Source organism: Silene latifolia, chromosome 11, assembly GCF_048544455.1.
Source record: "Silene latifolia isolate original U9 population chromosome 11, ASM4854445v1, whole genome shotgun sequence".
In the NCBI taxonomy this organism is placed as follows: Eukaryota; Viridiplantae; Streptophyta; class Magnoliopsida; order Caryophyllales; family Caryophyllaceae; genus Silene; species Silene latifolia.
In genome coordinates this window covers 185,792,852-185,813,849 of record NC_133536.1, presented here as the reverse complement: position 1 = coordinate 185,813,849, position 20,998 = coordinate 185,792,852, and the positions used below count along the sequence as shown (strand labels likewise).

At 41.9% G+C, this 20,998-nt stretch overlaps 1 protein-coding gene and 1 non-coding gene across 2 annotated transcripts; both read right to left on the bottom strand.

The window, feature by feature from the left end:
* Nucleotides 1–2,153: 2,153 nt before the first annotated feature.
* Nucleotides 2,154–2,260, bottom strand: LOC141616536 (small nucleolar RNA R71). Its single transcript, XR_012530879.1, has one exon. It is a non-coding gene; the product is annotated as a small nucleolar RNA R71 (small nucleolar RNA).
* A 17,171-nt stretch (nucleotides 2,261–19,431) lies between these two features.
* On the bottom strand, nucleotides 19,432–20,763 carry LOC141614482 (uncharacterized). Its single transcript, XM_074433227.1, has 2 exons — nucleotides 20,218–20,763; nucleotides 19,432–19,440 (listed from the first exon to the last, which is right to left on the bottom strand). Exons 1-2 carry the CDS (start codon nucleotides 20,761–20,763, stop codon nucleotides 19,432–19,434), a joined length of 555 nt encoding a protein of 184 aa, XP_074289328.1.
* Nucleotides 20,764–20,998: the final 235 nt, after the last annotated feature.

Here is a 20,998-nt window from a genome sequence, read left to right as displayed (position 1 = left end):
TATGAAGAAAAGGGAAGAAAAGAAGAAGAAAGCACGCTGCATGACAATCCGTGCGTCTTCCCAAGAAGACGCCCGTCCACCAAGCCACAATCCGTGCGTCTTCCTTACAAGACGCCCAGGCAGCAACAGCCAGAAGACGCCCGTCTTCTCCCAAAGACGCCCGGGCAGCAACTCACGAATCCGGCCGTCCCGTGCCTAAGACGCACGGATTCCAAGACAGCACAAATTCGTTTCTTCAAGCTTCAAGAAAGATGCCCATCCTTCCGAAAATACCGGCGTTTCCTTAAGTAGGGACTTAATCGTCATTTAAGCCCTTAGTTAACCCTAATTCCTACACCTAATCCCCACTATAAATACCCCATTAGTCTAATTGGAAGAGCATGTTCTTCTTAGCAATCTCTAGTGTAGTTAATATCAATCAAATCTCTCTTTAGTTTTGTAATCAACAATTAATCAAGTTTTAATACAAGTTTTATTTCCTTAATCTCTCTTTTGTTCATCCTTTATTTTGGGTAATTGAATATTATTTGGGTTATTATTGGGAGATTGACAACCTCTCAATCAAGCATCAAGTACTTCTTTTATTCTTTGCTTTATTATTGGAATCATTAGTAGGTATAATTCTCTTAATCCCTTTTTAATTATTGTTAATTACTTTTATTTATTCATCATGTTTTACTTTGTTGGTATGATTGACAACCTTGCTAGCATGATCAACATGATAATGAGTGAGTAGTCACCTAGCTAGGGTTAATGGGTAATTAGGGGAAACCAACATGGGGAATGATTCATGCTTAAATTAATATGCTTTCATGGTTTATTTGCTTGCTTGTTATGATCTCAACTCATGCACATGTTATGTTTGATGAAATGTGAGCCTATGAATCCTTGCATTTTTTACCCATCACCTATCTTTTCAATGAGACTTGTAAGACATAAACCAACTCGAGTCTCATTAGACCATGCATGTTGTTGAGTAGGGAAGACTAAGTCGACTTGTAGGTGTTGTACAATCTAATCGATTCGGCTCCGGGACCCAAAATTTCCTAGGATTGTAAGATATAACCCAACTCAATCCATCACAACAATAATCGCTTGCTTATAATTTGAGAACATGTTTGTATGATCAATTCCCATGATTCCCCTAAGACCCCATGACACCCTAGTGCTTTTTATCAATTGTTTACAACCCTTTTAATTCATCTTGCTTGTTTACTTTCATTGATATTTAGTTTAGTGACCTTCTACATCAAACCCCATTTGTGACACCCCTAAGACATCGCTAGTTGCAATAGAAATCTCATCTCAATTCCCGTCCCTTGGGATCTGACCTTTACTTGCCCCTTTACTAATTGTAGAGTTGTTTGTGAAGTTATAAATTGTGTTTTGGTCTAGGTGCTCTTAACGACAAGTTACCGAAAAGATTTAGTCCGACCAAAAATGGCGCCGTTGCCGGGGATGGTGTTAACTTGATTTAGATTTTCTTATATTGTCATTAGTTGTGTCTTTCTTTGCCTTGGGGAAGTAAAACTCCTCAAGGTTTGTTCTAATTGTTTTCGAGTTGTTTGATATTTTGCATGTCTAGAAGGTCACAAGGTGACTTGTTACCTTTTGATCGTGAAATTGAAAGAACTTTGACAACAAATAGAAGACTTGCTAGGAGAAATTTGAGAGGTATTGGTGTGGTTGTAGATATTCAACCAACTATTGAGTTCATCAACCCTTTTGCAAGAGAAGGTGAGGAGAACCCAACACAAAATACAACACAAAATCAACCCACAATGCCTAAGTTTTCATCACATTCCATACCCACCGAGGAGAACCTACCCAATGGTACTCCCACACCACAACATCTAACCGGAAATTTTATTGCCAAATCCGCATTTATCCAATTAGTCGAAAGGAGCCAATTTGGGGGGATGCCTAGTGAAGACCCTCATTCTCATATGGAAATCTTTTGTGACTATTGTGATGCAATTTCTCAAACCGGTGTGACTCAAGACCAAATTCGATGGGTCTTATTTCCTTTTTCTCTAATTGGCACCGCGAAACAATGGTTGAAAGGCCTTGATAAGGCTACTCTCGGAATTGATTCTTGGAAGAAGTTGGCTCTAGCTTTATACAAAAAATTCTATCCACCGGAAAAGACTAACATGCTAAGAGCTCAAATCACGGGTTTTAAGCAAAGGGATGAAGAATCTTTGTATGAAGCTTGGGAGCGGTTCAAAGGAATTTGTCGCTCATGTCCTCACCATGGACTTAGCGAGTGGTTCTTGGTACAACAATTTTGGAACGGTCTATATGAAGATTCAAGGAACATTCTCAACATGGGATCAAATGGAATGTTCACCGAAGTTGATGACAATCAAACTTGGAACAAAATTGAGGAAATGGCGGTCCATAACTCACAATATAGTAGACCTCGCAAGGCTACTAGAGAAGGAAAGCATGAAGTGGACTCCGTTACTCAATTGGGTGCTCAACTTAGTGCTCACATTGATACCATCAATTTGAAGTTTGAAAAGGCTATGGCTAGACTTGAAGAAGCCTCAAAATCACCAAAGCATCATGTTAATGCCATGACGGCATCTTCATCAATCCCAAGTGGGATATGTGAGAATTGTGGAACCTTGGGACATGACCAAAGTAAATGTAGGGGAACAAATGAACAAGTGAATGATTTCCAAGCATACAAGAGTGGTACCCCTTATTCCAACTATTACAATGAAAACACCAAATTCCATCCAAATCTCTCATACAAAAGCCAAAATGTTCAAAACCCTCAAACAACATACACCCCACCTCCCATGAGAAACCAAAATCAAAGACCCTTTTACAACCAAAACCAAGGTTATCAAAATCAATCTCCATACAATCAACAAAATGACCAAGGTTTTGATGTTCAAAAAGCGGTCCTTCAAATGCAAAAGAATCAACAAGAGTTTTTCACTCAAATGCAAAAAGATAGTCAAGCAAAGGAAACCACCATCAACAACATCCTAGCTCACACCAAAATGTTGGAAACCCAATTGACTCAACTAGCATCTTCAAGCTCACAAAGACAAAAGGGGCAATTACCACCTCAAAGTAACCCCCCCAAGACATGAAACGGTTAGTGTCATTCACTTGAGAAGTGGTACAAGGTATGAAGCACCGAAGAAGCAAGTTGAGGATGAAGTTGTGGAAGCTAGTGATAAAGAAGAAATTGTGCAAAACTCCAAGGATGGAGAACCATCAAAAGAAGAAATTTCAAAGAAAAATGAAGACAAGGTCAAGGAGAAGGAGCCCATTATGATTAGACTTCCTTTTCCAAGTCGTCAAGCCAAGCCCAAATTTGATGACCAACTTGGAAAATTTATGGAAATTGTGAAGAATTTAGAAGTCTCAATTCCTTTCACGGAATTAATCAATCACGTGCCGGCCTATGCAAAATACATAAAAGACATCCTCACAAAGAAGAAGTCGATCCGGAAGCTTGAGACTATCGCCTTCACTAAAGTGAGTAGTGCAATACTTCAAGGGAGTTCACCTCCAAAACTCAAGGATTCGGGAAGCTTCTCAATATCGTGTACCATTGGCGACACCACGATCAACAAAGCCTTATGTGATCTATGGGCTAGCGTGAGTGTTATTCCGTACTCGGTGAGTAAAAGGTTGGGGATGGGAGAGCTTAAATGCACCAATATCACACTCCAAATAGCCGATAGATCGACGAAGACACCATTAGGGATATGGGAAGATGTTCCCGTACGAATTGGGAAATTTTTCATCCCGGTGGACTTTGTCATTGTTGACATGGACGAAGATTCCAACATTCCAATCATTCTTGGAAGACCTTTCTTACACACCGCGGGTGCGGTGATTGATGTGAAACATGGAGAGCTCACTCTAGAAGTGGGAGATGAGAGCATAACTTTTAATCTTAACAAGACCATGAGAGCTCCACGTTTGCATGAACCATGTTTTATGATTGATCATTATAGCCGGAAGGATGATAGGAAGAAGTCGGAACTCCAATGGAAGAAGAAAATTGAAGATGCTCTATTCAAAGAGCAAGTGAATTGTAACAAAGAGAGCTTGAAAAGCTCACCAAAGTCAAGCAATGAAGAGGATGGCCTCATTGGCCAAGAAAAGAAGATGGGAGAGTTGTCTCTATCAACTCAAGAGATCTTTAGTGATCAAGTGGATGAAGTTTGTGGTCTTTGGGACGATGAGTTTGAAGGGATTTTCAATCCCTATATTGGCAATGCTATCGATCAAGACCGACAACAAGGGCAAAGATCTATTGAAGATCTTTATCACGACAATGAACAAGCTTTCGATTACTTCTTCAAAGTGTTGAGCAACATCAACAACACCTTGGACATGCCCCTGTGACATCTCACTAAAGATAAGAGTTTGGTGGAGTCCTCCCTAAACCACCATTTGTAAATATTTCTAACTCCCTAACTCGCATTTTAATTCTTGTATTGCATTTTTGTTATCTTTGGATTTTTATACTTTGATCAAGATAATTATCATGTTTGAGAGAAGTGAGAGGGACTAACGATTTCAATTGATGTGTAGTGCTTTAGCTTAGTGTGGGGATAGCAATTGCCTAGGCTATTCATGCCTTAGTAGTGCCCCCACAATGAAGAACACGAGATTTTGAAGAATGAAAAATGACAAGGGATATGCAAGTACACGGATGGAACTGAATCCGGATAAAAGGAGAAGAATCCGAGCGTATTCAAGAGAATCCGCCCGTCTTCAGGCAATCCGGGCATATTGGTCAGAAGACGCCCATCTTTCATGAGCTGAATTTTTGAAATTTTGAGACTGTTAGCTAATCCGGGCGTCCTGCAATACAATCCGTCCATCTTCAAAAAGACGCCCGTCCTGAAAGGAAAGACGCCCGTCGTTTTGGCTGAGAAAAACAAGAAAAATCCCTGGAAAGGAATCCGCCCGTCTTCAGTAAAAGACGCCCGTCCCGCAGTTACAAATCCGAGCGTCTTTGCTGGAAGACGCCCGTCTTTAGGCGAGAATTCCTGAAGCCCATCCAGACAGAATCCAGCCGTCCCGAAGGAAAGACGCCCGTCTTCCTCCTGCATTTCAAATATTTCGAGTCTTTTATAAACCCCCTCCCACATTCATTTCTTCATTCCTTCATTCAAAACACTACCCATAAACCCCAAAACTCAAAAACCCTCACCCTCTCCATCACAAAAACAAGATTTCCTCAACTACATTCATCAAAATCAAATCAAAACATCCTTTTAACAAAAATTAATCACTCCTCTTTCAACAAAAATCAAAACCAAGCACAAAATCTTCAACCTTTGAGTCGATTTTCGAATTTATAAAGGCAAAGCCTTTCATCTTTAAATCCATTTGGGTATACTTGAAAATTGAAGATTTTCACTCTTTTCTTGGTTTAATCATCAATGGCAAGGACAAAGGGAGCAACAAAAGCAACAAAGGCACCAAAGGCAAAGGCACTCTCAACAAGACAAAAGAGTCTTCAAGCAAAGAAAGCCTCTTTGGCTATGGTGGTAGCTAGCTCAAACTTGGAAGTGCAACAAGAACAACCTCCCTTGGAAGCAACAACATCTACTACTCCGGAAATTGCTCAACTTTCGAACTATCCGGAGGTAATTTTCATTTCCAAATCCCATAGGGACACTTTTGCCAAGTATGCTAGAAAATCCTTTCTATCCACCAAGTTTATTTGTGAAGATGCCTTAGATAAGTTGGGTGTCCTTGAACAAACTAGAGCCTTCTTTAAAGCCATGGGGTTGGAAAAATTGTTTACAACAAAAGAATTGACATACCCCTCCCTTACCTTAGAATTCTTGAGTTCTTTGAAAGTTAACAAGGTTGAGACTATGGAAAGCATCGAGTTTCGCCTAGCTAATGTGAGTAGGTGCATCTCCTTTGAGGAAATGGGTAAAGCTTTGGGTCTTGATGATTCACCGAGTTATTTCAAGAATGTTGGCAAGTATGACCCCGCTCCTCTTTGGGAGGCTATTTCCGGAAGGAAATTTGAGAACTATCATGCTAGTCGCGCTCTATTAGTCCACCATCCGGGCATTAGAGTGTGGCACAAGGTCATAGGGAACACCATCATTGCAAGAAAAGACACTAACCATTTCACCAAACTCGACTTTGTTCTTCTTGAGTCGGCCTTAAACATTGGAAGGGAATTCACCAAGCCTTTCAACTCTCTAAGGCTTTTGGTGGATAGATGGCTAAATGTTGATTGTGGGAAGCAAGGCACAACCGTTATTGTGAATGGAGGTCTAATCACTATTTTAGCTAAATACTATGATCCAAACTTCAACAAGGATAGCAAGTATGTGGCGAAAAAGGGTGGTCATCTCATTGATGTGGATACTATGATAAACAAATACAAGTGGGTCTCTCATAACCCTCTTGACACCAAGTATGGATGGCTCACTAGTGAGGCTAGATCTTTTACTTTGCCTTCGAAGATTTGTCGTTTAAGTGTCCACCGGACCAACTATCTCCTTCCCCTTTCAAAAGAGGCCGAATACATTATCCGACAACAAAAGGATAAAATTGAAATGCCCTCCTCTTCCATTGTCACACCACCCTATCCTTTCAAGTACCAAGAGTTCAAACCCGAAGGTGTTGAAGCAAGCAAAGATTATATGACTCTTCTTATGCAAGAGATGCACAAGCAAGCCTTCAAGGATCGGGAAGATGCTTACTTAGCCCAATATCCACCCCTCCTTCACTTAGCTAGGCAAGGACTACTTGATCCTTCATGTCCTTTGCCTAGTTGGGCGGATAGGGAAGTCTTCTTTCCGAGTGCATCTAGGGGTGAGATTTCGGGTGACAATGAGGTTGTCGGTGATGAAGATGTTGATGATAACATTGATGAAGAGGCTAGTGAAGAAGAAAAAGAGGATGATGAACAAAGTAAACAAGAAAGTGAAGAGGGAAGTGGTGATGAGTCCACTTCTATTGAGGAAGATGATGATAGTGATGATATGATGGAAGATTAGCAAGCTTTGGAGGCTCCTACCCTCTCGAGGTTTGTTCTACTTCTTTCTTTGTTTTAATTATTTATCTTGATCATTGTTGGAGTAGTCCTAGCACCATAGAGGACTAGCACCTCAGCCACATTAAGGTGTTCTTATTTTCGTTCCCACCTTTTGAAAATCCAAAATGACAAATTTAGTTTCATGCATTGCATCGTGTGTGCATGAACTACACCCAACCTTAGGACATTAGCAATAATGTCTAGCTCGGTTTGGGGAAGTACATGCATACACAACGGGAGGTAATCTAAATTATCCTCTCCGTCATAAACAAAAACCATGCATCATGTAGTGTAGATTAGTGTAGCTTGCATTTAGTGTAGAAATCATGCATCATGTTTGCATAATTTCCCATCATTTTGGCCATTGAGGACAATGCCCATATTAGTGTGGGGATGGGGAATTCTAACTTAACTTTTATTCAAAAATTCAAAAAAATTGAAAAATTTTGAAAAAAAACCATAAAAATTTGAAAATTGAAAAACCAAAAACAAGTTCATTTCCTTTGTAGTGTAGTCATGTATATATTGTTGTATATATTGTGTTTGTTCTATCCTTGTTCACATTGATCGACTACGCCACATCCGAGACATGAGGATATTGAAGACCGCGTGGTATGATCTTTCCAATCTCCTTTTTCCTCTTTATGTTAATCACTATGTGGCTTTATTTTGATTGATGCGGTACAACAATGTGAACTTAGGACTTGCATTTAGTATCATATGCATTAGGATGTATATATGCTAGTTGCATCATAGCATGTGTTTAGGTATTTTTACCCAAGTCGATTAATTTGGGTCAATGTAGTCTATATTCGTTGGTCGATTGTATAATGGTTCGTATGTCAATAAGTAAATAGGAAAATAAAGTGCGTAATGTAAATTGACACGAGAGATTTGGTGACGCGGAAAACCCAATGTGGAAACAACCGCGGGAGGGACGGTATCCTGCCAAGTATTGCACTATATGAATAGGAGGATGATTACAATTATGGCACGAAGCTAATCCTGCTGGCCCTAGGTGTCAGGCCTGCAAGATCTAGAATGAACGTATATTATTTGCCGAGATGTGATCTTGAATGTTGATGTATGAATGCGGGTGTTGAATGAATGAATTCTTGATTCGCTCCCTTGGCTATTTATAGGGTAAGAACCCTAGATATGTCCTACCTTAAATATGGAAAGGTAATATAATTTCCATAAGGACTCTTTCCAAACCCGGACTCCCTTGCCAATTCTCCTTGATCTCCCTGACTTCTCCCTAACTTCTCCCTGACGCTTCTTTCCTTAATGCGGGCGCCTTCCGTGATGGGCTCCTAATCTCTCTTAAGCCCGTTTCTCCACTCCCTTGTCCGCGGGCTCCCTTCCTCCTTATCACTCTGTCCATAGCCTTTACTTTATTAAGTGGGCCTTCTCCATTGTGCTATTTTTAGCCCAAACAGTTTGCCCCAAATTTCTTGTGAAGTACGCTTTCAAGTATTGAGCAAGAAATTTTACGTAACCAAATGTTAAAAAACCCTACGCCGTCTTTTACTCCTTCCCATGCAATCCATCATTTCCAGCCGCCTTACTCCTCTTTCTTCGCACCCAACTCCCTCTCTCCTCTTTATAACTCCAACGTCCCTCTTCCACCCTCATTAATCACTTCAAATTATTTCAAAAAATTCCTCTCTTAAACCCTCAACCTTCCTCCTCCTTCACTTCTCGTCGGCTTCACTGTTCCCCTTCCCCGTCTTCATCATCAGGTAATCCATCTTCTCCTCTTCTTTTAATCTTCATTTTTTCTCTCCACCATGGGTAAAACTCGACAATCCTCGTCAACCCCCACACCCTCCGATCGTAATCTTGATCCCACTTTCCCTTCTCGGGGACTTTTTAAGCACCCATATGACTGTGACTCCGCCTTAACTCCGGCTGACATTCCTAGGATCAAGAATCTGCTTGGTCTTGGCGACGGGGTGGATATTGCCATTCCTGAACCGGGACAAAAAGCTGACGCCCTCCGTCCAGGGTGGGTTAGTTTTTATCTGTACCCATTTAGATATGGCCTCCGCTTTCCTTTCCCTAAACTCATTCAAGATTTTATCTTCACCAACAATTTCGCCATGGCACAAATTTCTGCTGCCATTTGGAGAGTTCTTCTCTATTCTCTGGCCGCTGGTCAGAGTAGTGGTAAATCAGTCACTCTGGGCGATCTGGCCCATATGTACAGCATCAGATCCCTGGGCAGGGGTCAGTTCTCATTCCGGGGCCATGGAGAGGCTCCCTTCAGACACGCGTCAAAATCCCGTGATGAGAAATGGTTTGAGGACTTCTTCTACGTGAGGAAGGACTCCATCCACCTCCCGCCGATTATATTTTCGAGAAATGGGTTCGACTTCGAGTAAGTAGCCTTTCTGTCACCCGATTTATTTTATCTCGCCGCTTACTAGCTTACTTCATCGTCTTCGTGCAGGCCCCGTGACCTTACCCGTATTGGCGCCAAGATCCCGCCCGCAAGAAGTCGTTTAGCATTTCGAATCCGAGAGAAAGTTCCGGACACGCTTCCGGTTTCTCACCGCTTCTTCCTCCAATCCTCCTCAATCAGCCCATAGTATGTCTTCTCGGTAAGGTTTCGCAACCACTTTCATTTGCATGCTGTTTCTGCTGATGTTTAAGCATTCTGTCGTAAATGCCCGAGACTATGTACGCTTGCGAGGTTCGAAAGTTGATCCATTGGAACTCATCCTCCAAAGTGCTAAAAGAAAGAGACCTTCTCGCCGCCCCCGATGTGGCCTCCGCCTCCAAGAGGAGTGCTCCGCCGCCTCTTTTCGACTCCTCCCGCAGATTTCGGTTCTACAAAGACGTGAGCCCTTAGAGGTCAACCCGTTGTCTCGCCATCCTCCTACTCCTCCTGCCAGTCCTCGGGCTTCATCCAGCGGAGGCATTATTGCTCATTTCCCAAAGGGCTTTGGGAATGTGGACAAGGTGCCCTACTAGCCAGAGATTGATCAGCTGCTCTTCCCTCCTGTTGAGGAAACGTTTTCGGAGTTCTCCCCAGAGGAGATGGCTGAAAATGACGTGCACAACGACTTCATGGTAAATATTCTTCATTTTCTACCTGTCTGTCTGTTTTACTTAGATTCTGCCTCCTGACTTCCTTGCTGACTCTTGATTTTCTCTGCCCCAGACCCTCCAGTCTGCACTCTACAACAGGAAGATGATCAATATAGTGCAGACGACCAGCCGTGCTACCAGTTCCAAGAACCGGGAGAGTCAAGGAGATCATTGCGATTTGGCACAAAGCAGCGGCGGATCGATCCGAAGGAGCGTGTGGTGGAGTCAAGACCGAGCTTTTTGTCACCAAGAAGAAGCCGAAAGAGGGGCGATCGGTGGCGCGTACTCAGGTGGTGTGCAATACTTTCTCTGACTCCCTCAAGCGTTCTGACGAGAAGATCAGTGAGCTGATCTCCCTGGCCACCAATGTTGTTGCCTATGCTACCTGGCGGGAAAGATCAGCGGAATGCGTGCTGCCCTCGAGGAGGCTCCCACCCAGCAGGCCATAGAGGAAGAGGAGAAGCGGATGGAGATGCTCTACCCCACCCAACCTGATCTGAGTATGTTGATGCCTGAGGTTGGTGAGGTGAATTCTCCTGCATTAGCTGAGCAGCGGGCTGCTGGGGTGATGCTGGAATGTCCCAGGATGCTGCTGACGGAGCTCAGGGAGCTATGGCGGCTGAGGATATGTAAGCTGGTGCAGTACCTGAAATGATCGGTCAGCAGGCAGAGGAGGTGCCAGAGGTGGAGGTCATTAATGTGACCGATAATTAAGTTTTTATGTTTTGGTGAACTTTTTGGCAGTCTGGCCCAGAGGTGGCAGACTTTGTAAGTTTTAAACTTTGTTCTTTTGTGGTTGCCCCGCCAAGGTGGCGGTTAAACTTTGGGCCGTACTCTTGGCCATATTTTGAAATCCCCCTTGTCATAGTTCAGCAAGGTTTTAGCTTACATATCGTGTGTTTTATCTTCCCTGTTTTTAGGAAGTTTTTGCCGTGTCAGCCTGTTTGACTGATTTAGGCGAGTCCTGTCACCCTGAAGAGGCTAACGTTCTGACTCAGCTAGCTGCCGTGTCAGCCTGATGGCTGATTTAGGCGTATGCCGCAATGTAAGGAGGAGTGGCCGTGTCAACCTAGGAGGCTGATTTAGACCAGCCTGGTCAGCCTGAAAAGACTGATCCAGACTAAGCTAGCTGCTGTGTCAGCCGGATGGCTGATTTAGGCGTATGCCGCGGTTTTGGACTACTTAACCTTGTTCATGACGCAAGGTGTGTTCATCTCATTTAAGCCAACAGGGGCGTCATTGAGGCAAGTTTATCGTCATTCTAGGACCAGATGGAGACGCTGCGCAGATTCGGTAGCCTTGAGATATCCCTACGTTCCATGTTCGTTTGTGCATGCATCTTTGGGGCCCCGATTAATTGCGATTAGTGCGAGCTACGTCCAGGGGGTGGTATCGAGGTAGCCTGGATAAGCGTATTCATTTATGTCAACCAGGCTCCTTTCGTATGTTCCACGGTCACTTTGGTGAGGGTGCTCCTTGTGGAGAAAATAGGTTAGGCATTTTGGAGTGCCGTGTGCCTTGTCACCCCGCGTTGGCAGTTGACAGTCCTGCTAGACATCCTTTCAAAGTACCATAGACACTAGGATTCAAAGTGATGTACTTAGAGAAGCCTAAAAATAAGAAAATCTATTAGAGTGATGCGAAGTACCTGTAGCCATCTCATGGGGTACCAGAGCAATTGTGGTCCCAGGACGCTGCCAGACCACATCATCCAATAGTAGTTTAAAGTCTTAAAAATAACTAAAGATACCAGAAATAAGAGTGAAATTGGCAGTATGCCTACTACCGGATTTTTATTTTATTTTTAAAAAGGATTTGGCTTCTCACAGTACATTATTCTGAAAGCTAAAGTTTACTTATTATTAAAAGTAATATCTCTTCAGGTGAAGTATGTTCCATGGGCGTTGTATAATTTGACCATCTATAGTCATCAGTCTGTATGCACCATGGCCAACAACTCCTTCTACCTGGTATGGTCCTTCCCATTTGTAGGCGAATTTGCCTGCCTTTCGATTCTTGGTGTTCTGAAACACCTCTCGGAGAACCAGGTCTCCTACCTCCAGGAGCCTGACTTTTACATTCTTGTTATAACTCATGGCCACTGACTGTTTGTAGGCAGCCAGACGGATTTTCGCGCTTGCTCGCAGCTCGTCAATTGTGTCCAGGCTTCTGGTCATCTCTGTACTGTTCAGTTCCCTTGTCATATTTTCATACCTGTGAGTGGGAACCAGAACTTCTGATGGAATGATCGCCGCGCCAAACACCGGTGAAGGGTGTTTGGCATGTTGCTATCTTTGGTGTCGTTCTGTCTGACCATAACACTAGTGGCAATTCATCTGCCCACTTTCCTCCTAACTCCTGTAACCTCCTTCTCAGATTGTCCATAATGATTTTGTTGCTGGATTCAGCTTGCCCGTTGGACTTTGGAGTCCTAGGTGCTGACTTTTTTAAGGTGATGTTCCACCTTGCACAGTATCCCTCGGTATCGTTTGAGATGAATTGTGAGCCATTGTCACATATGATTTCTGATGGGATACCGAATCTACAAATGATGTTTCGTTTTATGAACGAAATGACCTGTTTGTCCTTTACCTCTGTGAATGCTTCTGCTTCTATCCATTTGGAGAAGTAATCTGTCATTGCTAGCATCCAGGTTCTGTTTTTTGTAGCCCGTGGTAAAGGGCCTACTATGTCCATGCCCCATGCCATGAATGGCCAGGGAGAAAGGATAGGGTGCAGGGGCTCTGCTGGCTGATGGATCATGGGCGCTGAGCGCTGGCAGGCGTCACATTTTCGTGCATACTCTGCTGCATATGCCTTCATTGTAGGCCAATAGTATCCCTGTTTGAGGGCTTTATTTGCGGACTCTCCCCCGCATGGTTTCCACATTCGCCACTGTGGAGAGCATGCAACACAGTCTGTGCTTCTTTCTTGTCCAGGCACTGTAAGTAGGGGCCTGCTAGTGATTTTCTGTATAATATATCATCAATGAGTATGAATCTGGAGGCCTTCACTGTGAAAGCTCTCACTTCCTTCTTGTCATCTGGTAGCTTATTACAGCGCAGCCTGTCTAGGTAAGGTGTGCGCCAGTCTTCTGCCTGATCGGCTATTTGGCCAGGCTGCCCGTTTGGCTGAGAGCCCTCACCTTCTTCTGTAACTGCTCGGATTTCTTTCTTGCTCTGTGGATCCTCCAGTTCACCTCTGTCTATTTCGTCCGCCTTCTGAATGGAAGGTTCCAGCATATGTGCTATTGGGATGCTGGATAGCTCTGTTGGTTTGAATGTTGCCCCCAGGGTTGCTAGGGCGTCTGCTTCCACGTTCTGATCTCTAGGGATCTGTTTAAGCTTGCAAGTTTCGAATTTCTGTTTTAACTCCTTTGCTACTTTTAGGTATGCAATCATCTTCGAATCTTTGGCTATAAACTCATCATTCACGTGGTTGACTATTAACAGAGAGTCACTGGATATGAGCAGGTGCCTGACCCCTAACTCCAAAGCTAGCTTCATTCCCAATATCAAGGCCTCATACTCTGTTTCATTGTTGGTTGCCTTGAATTCACATCTCACTGCTTGTGCTACCAGGTCTCCCTGTGGCGACCGCAGGATTAATCCTACGCCTTCCCCCCTTTGGTTGGAGGCTCCGTCAATATGCATCTGCCAGACTTCTGCCTCCTTGCTTCCTCCTAAGGTGAGGATCTCTTTATCTGCTAGATTCTGGATGGCAGGACTGAAGTGTGACACGAAGTCGGCCAATGCTTGTGATTTGATTGCTGTTCTGGGTCATATTGGATGTCGTACCCATTGAGGTGTACAGACCATTTCGACATTCTGTGAGATCCCTGAAAAAATCTCCTTTTTTGAAATTATATAAGTAATATGGAGTCGCCAGTAGGTTTTATAAAAAACATACAAAAATAAAGTTAACGGAAAAGGCCCCCTTCGATCCCTGGAATGAGGACTGATCCGTCACTCCGGTCTAAACCAAAGATTGCGGATTCGGGGGTAAAGGTACGGTCAGGGAAGGTGTTAGGCACCCGGACCGCCCATCAAACTGACGGCCTCTACTATTTATTTGTAATATTATATATTTGACGAAATTAGACAAAAGAAAACGTTTTTTTAAAACAATTTTATACAAATTATTTACAAACAACGAAAGCTAAATTATGATAATATAAGAAGTAAAGAATAAATATGATACCCTCAGGCCTACCTGGATACGGCGTTTCGACAATTAGCTTACTCGAACTGACTTTAGGGCGTCTTTATGCTCAAAATAGGATGGATGTATGTATGTGAAAGTATGATGGGAAGGTAGTATATTGTATGGAATAGTATTTCTGTGTAGATTTTCTCTGTCTTGAATAAGGGAGGAAAGGGGAGTATTTATACTAGTTAAGACGAGAGTGTTGGACGAGAACCGAAATTTTCGAAAGATAGAATTGTCCTACCAAACTCTATCCGTAAATCATGTACCATGATATTTTTAGCTGGCAGCTTAGTTCCTTCGTCCGTTTTTCTTATTGAAAACTTCTACTGAAACTCCTTTTGCTAATAACTCTGATCATGTTGGCAACTGGACTTTCCTATTTGGACTTTGAAGCATGTGATCCTTTGGTGGAACAATTGGGGGAAAACAATGTTTCAAAATTCAATCTCGTTGTCGGGAACTCCATGTAAAACATGGTCTTGGACTATACATGTGAATTGTGGCTTTGGACTCTAATTTGCGTTGGACCTAAATGTCGTCCAATTATGATCTAAAGCAACATAAGCTGTAATGCCTTACATTTATTTTTATTATTTGCCCGACTAAATGTCGTCTTAATATTTACAGTTTTGTGCCGTTAATATATAACATTACTCCCATAATTAATTAAGAGAGGCTAGGTATGTAGTAAATTGTTGAAGTGGACCGGGCTATAAAAGGTTATTTTTGGGACAATTTTGAGCATAAATAACCCTATATCAAATTCAAGTAAGTTTCATTCCGAATTAAATAAAGGCCTCATCATCGGGTGTTCAAAGGCCGGTAGACATTTTGAGGTGTCTACAGAAGCCCCCACTTTGACCGAGTCTGAGTAAGACGAATGTCAAAGTAGTCCGGTCGGGACAGATAAAAGATAAGAAACGTACCTGGGCCTCTTATATTACCGCATCTGGAGTATTTGGTTGACATAGAGATCATAAAACTTTGTTTTATGACTTGGAAATTTGGCATGGCAAAACTTTGTTTCACGGTTGGAATTGTCATAGTGAAACTTTGTTTCACCTGGTCTGAAAACCGGTATAACGAAACTTTGTTCCGCTTTGTTCGGAATCGGTTAAGCAAAACTTTGTTTCACTTAAGAGTGTACCTGCAAAATTTGATTTCACAAGCTCGAATGTGTGTCAGGGCCCGCCGACCGAGGATTCAAAATTTTATTTTGAAAAGGGATTAGAATGTAAAATTTGATTTTACAAACTATGATTTGCAAAATTTTATTTCGCAAAAAGGCAAGTTCATAAAATTTTATTTTAAGAACTCAGAATGCATGTCAGGGCCTGCCGACCAAGAAATTTCAAAATTTTATTTTGAAAAAAGGAATAGAATGTAAAATTTTATTTTACAAACTTAGATGCGTGTTAGAGCCCGCCGACCGATAAGTTTGAAAAAAGGGCAAGTTCAGAAAATTTTATTTCAAGAACTTGAATGCATGTCAGGGCCTGCCGACCAAAGGATTTGTGCAAAATTTTATTTTGCAAAAAGGAAAAGTTTAAATTTGACTTCTCAAAAATATGTAAAATTTTATTTCACAAAAATATACAGGTACATCTATTTTGCCCGTATGGAGATGGATCGTTTTTGTTGACTCAAAATTTAATTGACGTATTCATTGAATATACTCCACAAAGTTCAGGGAGGACAAGTTTCATGTTGCTTCTTTCATATTCAACTGACCAAACTTTACTTTCCCCTTTTCTAGTTCAATTTAATCATAAATTCCAGTAAATCATCCTCCTGTTTCCAATTCGATTTGATTGATTTTTTTTTCTTAATTCATCTATTGTTGCTCAGAACATTAAAGCCCCATCGTCCCCGGAGATCAGCGCCTATGCCGCCATAGGCATTGTCCCAACTCTGTACTAGCAATGAGGTGACTGCTCGCTCCTGATATGGGATGCGATTAGCGGTTTTCTGCTGCCATAGCTGACGTTCGAGCTCCCGATTGCGATCGGATGACCGATTACGGAACTCCATCGAAGTAAATACCACTTTTTTTTTTGACGAATGACTTTTAATTTGTACTCTTTAAATGATTGCTGAAATGTACTATTCTTATTGGGACAAAATCAGCGTGGATTTGTGCCTTGGCCGTCATTCCAGCGCTTGATTGGCAACAAGATGGTCGGTGTCGGAGCACCGTTGAACTGGCTCCTGATATAGAAGGAAATCAGCGGAGGTGTGCCGCATATTGAGCCCCCGATGGGTGATTGGATGACTGATGAAGGAGCCCCATCGGATCTTGTGATTTTTGATCGGACTTTCTGTCAGATTGTATGTATTTCTCCCTCCTTATTGACTGTTTTCATATTTCAAATTTTTTTCCTTTTCTTTTGCTTTGTTTTATGTTTTGCTTGGTCTCTGGAATAAATTCATATGCTTATTAACGATGCAGGATGATGTTAATTATGTATGATGATGCATGATAATATATGGTAGATGATGCATGATAATATATAGTAGATGATGCATGATGCATGACCATGACACTAATTCTAAAGTACTTACTGCAATGCATACTACACTTAGCTAATTGATGATTAACTAAGTTAACATAGAGACGTCTCACATTTCCTTACTAGCCTTGTTAAAATATTTTGATTTTCAAAACGTGCTATTAAGCATGATCCGGAGAGGGGCGGCATATTCAAATTCGGATAAGAATCCCGCCTTTGACCCCGCTTTTTTTTCCTTAGAAAGTTCAGCTTATCGACTTCTACTAGAATTCTTAAATCTCAGTAGCTAATCTGCATCTTGTAAGGAGGAGTATCTGGTAACTCCGTATTTAATACGGATAAAGATTTCTATTAGCCCCATGCTTTCTTCTCTTTAAATAGCACTCTCTCTTTTAACTTCTCCACCTCAAAATTTCCTCTTCACTCACAATGTCTCAAAATTTTGAAAACGCTCTAAAATTGTGGCTTGGCAACCTCACGAAGGATGAAAAGGACTACGTTATTGGTGTTCAGCTGGGACCCTTGCTACTATCGTTGAAACAAGTTAAGATCTCCTGGGAGTTTTTACGCGCTGCCGCTTTATTTTGGGATCCTGAAGTTCACGTATTCCGCTTTGGCGATCGTGAGATATGTCCTATGACGGAGGAATTTAGTGCCATCCTAGGACCATCTGTTCAGTCTTCTCCTGCGCTTCCTAGTCTCGATGATGATTTAAGAAAAGACTTCAAAGATTACCTCCTAAATTTACGACAAAATCAAGGATGACGGTAGTGGTGAGGATGACCTAACCAAAAAGCTCAAGGACATGGAGAAACTTATCAAAAGAAACACTAAGTATGCTGACCTACTCGATGTTGAATGTAACATGCCGAACATGCGAGGCAGACTACCTCCTAAATTTATGACCGCCGACCTACCGAAATTCAAGGGTACCGAGCATCCAGCTCACCACCTAAGGAGTTTTGTGCAAGCAATGGCCTTAAAAGAAGTCGATGCATCAGTTTTTCCGGCTATTTTTCCTTCCACTCTAGAAGATGTAGCCCGGAGTTGGTTTTTCTCCCTAGATCCTACACGTGTATCTAACTGGGAAGACATAAAAAAAGAATTTCTGACACAATACTCCAGCAATGCAGACTTATTGATCACAAGGCGGGATTTAGAAGTTACGAAGCAAACTGAGAAAGAAGGTTTTACAGATTTCTTAGCTCGGCGGAGGAATAAAGCTGCAAAAATGATTGGAAGACCGCCCGAAGCCGAACAGGTGGATATTATCTGGGCATTACTACTCGTGTAGATGAATTTTTGAACGGACGTAGGGTAAATCTCTGTCGTCTGATCGCGCACTTCACTTCCCCTAGCTATCCCAGGACTGTGATTGACTTCCGTTATAAAAAACGGGCATTGGTGTTATGCCTGCTCAACCGTTATCTATTTGTAAGCCCTTCCAATGTTTACGGACACGGCTGCCTTCTAAGAGTAGTAAAGCACATGCGCAACGACTGCTCACCTATGCCTCTGGTCTTAGCTGAAACTCTTCATTGCTTAGATACCTTACGACATAATCCAGAAGCTGCATTCTGCGGTAGCCCCCTGTTACTTCAGGTAATTTCTTGTGTCATTCACACAACTCACATATTTTCCTATTTCTGATTCCTTTTCTCTTTTTTTCGATTCCTCCCTTTCTCTTTTTTTTTTTTATTCCTTTTCTTTTTTTTATTTCTGACCTGGTGTGGGTCATTTTATGTCTTTTTTTTTCTGACCTGGTGTGGGTCATTTTGTTTCTGTTTTTTTTCCAAACCTGGTGTGGGTCATTTTATGTCTTTTTTTTCTTGACCTGGTGTGGGTCATTTTGTTTCTGTTTTTTCTCCTGACCTGGTGTGGGTCATTTTATGTCGATAAATCTTTGTCCCAGGTATGGCTACGAGAGCGTATGCGGCTAGTTGAACGACCTCTCGATCCCAAATCTTATCAACCTCATAGCTTCGCTGGGAGACAAAGAATTGTGAAAGGGGAGCAGCCACTTAGCTACTGGAGGGAATGGATGAACAGTGGGTTTCCAATTCGTTGGACTGTATCATGGTGGCGCATCCCTGCTATGACGGCCCCGCGATCCTCTATAGCATACTATAGACTACCTGGCCTTACTCACTCCTCTTTCATATTTCCTTCTCGCTTGTTACGACAATTCGGGCGAAAACAACGAGTACCTTCTTTAGATACTATTTCTCCTGGAATTTCTCCGATGACCCATTCTTATTTGCGTAACTGGTACCAATAATGGAATGCACGTAGGTTCTGGACTATACAAAAGGTTCCTGACTCAACCTACATAAGCAATCATTATAAGGTTTGGATGACATCACACTCTATAGAGGAACGTGAATCAGCTCATCAAGCGAAACGTAGGTTGCAACTTGATGCTATTGAGGTGGGAGAAGGACCTGACTGACTCTAAGACTCAAGACTCGAGTAGAGGACACAAAAGTGGAGGTAGTAGAAGTTTGGTTTGGAAAAGAAAGAAGGATCAGAATGACCCGGATGATCAAAATGAAGCTAGAAAGAAGAGTACAATGGCTAACGAACCTAAGAAGTGACAATAAGTGGAATCTAGAGCCTTATAAATGTAGTTGTAGCTTATTAGGATTGAAATAAAGGGATGGATTATGAACTCTACAAACCTCAAAGTTTGTGTAGGATTTTTTTTTTTTTTTTTTACTGCCATGATAACTCTAGATATAGAATAAGAGGAACGATTGTTAGTTTTCTCCGATTAGTTGCCACTTTTTTTTGAAAACTCCTAATTGGGAGCGATATATATTGATAACAAAACTTGCTACAGATTCTAATATTTTTTTTGAACCTGTTACTTTTTTCTAAGTTTTTTTTTTTTTCTGTTTTATCTCCTCTTTTTTTTTTTGAAAAAAAAACCTGAGAGGGGTCTCCATTCTGAACTGCTGCCCACTCTGTTTGCATCCTTCTTCGTCTTCTGCTTCCTTATTCATTCATTCTGCTGTGGCTGTCCTTTATGTCTGACTGCTGCTACTGGACTTCATTCATTATTTTTGGACCTGGTAGGGGTCTTTTCTCTTTTGTTTAATAATTTTTTGTTTTTTGTTTTTTGACCTGGTAGGGGTCTCCATTCTGATTTTTTTTTTTTTTTTTTTTTTGCGATTTGGCAGGGGCTTTTTACCAATTTTCTTTAACTTGTGATGGGTCTTCAACTTGGGAGTGATGTGTATCTTCCATTAGACCTGAGAGGGGTCCTTTTTTTTTTTTACTGTTGCTGCGTTTTTTTATTTTACTCTTTTACTTCAATTTTTTTTTTTTTTTTCCGACCTGGGAGGGGTCTTTTATACTTACATGATATTTCTTCAACTGATCAAGATTGGTTAATTGACTGAACTCAACCCCTTCTATGTCTGTCAGTTGCACTGCCCCTCCTTTTAAAATCTTTTTAATTATGTAAGGGCCTGCCCAGTTTGGTTTGAACTTGCCTCTCGGGTCTCTAACCGGTGCCCGTATTTCTTTAAGAACTAAATCTCCATCTTTTAAGTTCCTTGCCCTGACCTTTTTATTAAAAGAACGAGAAATCCTTCTTTGGTATAACTGAACTTGGTTAAGAGCTGCTAGTCTTTTCTCATCTATTAATAGCAATTCTTCATATCGAGCTTGAACCCAATCCACTTCCGGTATTTGGCTTTCCAATGCGATTCTAAGAGAGGGAATTTCAAGTTCTATAGAAATCGCCTCCATCCCGTAGACTAGTGAATATGGTGTTGCACCGGTTGGTGTTCGAACCGACGTACGATATCCCCATAAGGCGAAGGGCAACTTTGCAGGCCAATCATGATACTTTTCTGTCATCTTTTCAATTATAGTTTTCACATTTTTATTCGCCGCTTCCATCGCCCATTCATTTGTGGTCTATACGTAGACGACTTACGCCGCTTTGGATCTTGTAATGCGTTAGTAAGGCACCCACATCTTTCTTAAAATGGGAACCATGATCACTAATCAACTCATGAGGGACACCATACCTACAAATTATGTTTTCGGTGATGAACTTGACAACATGTTTAGAAGTCAAGGTAGCATAAGACGCTGCCTCAACCCACTTAGTAAAGTAGTCGATTGCTACTAA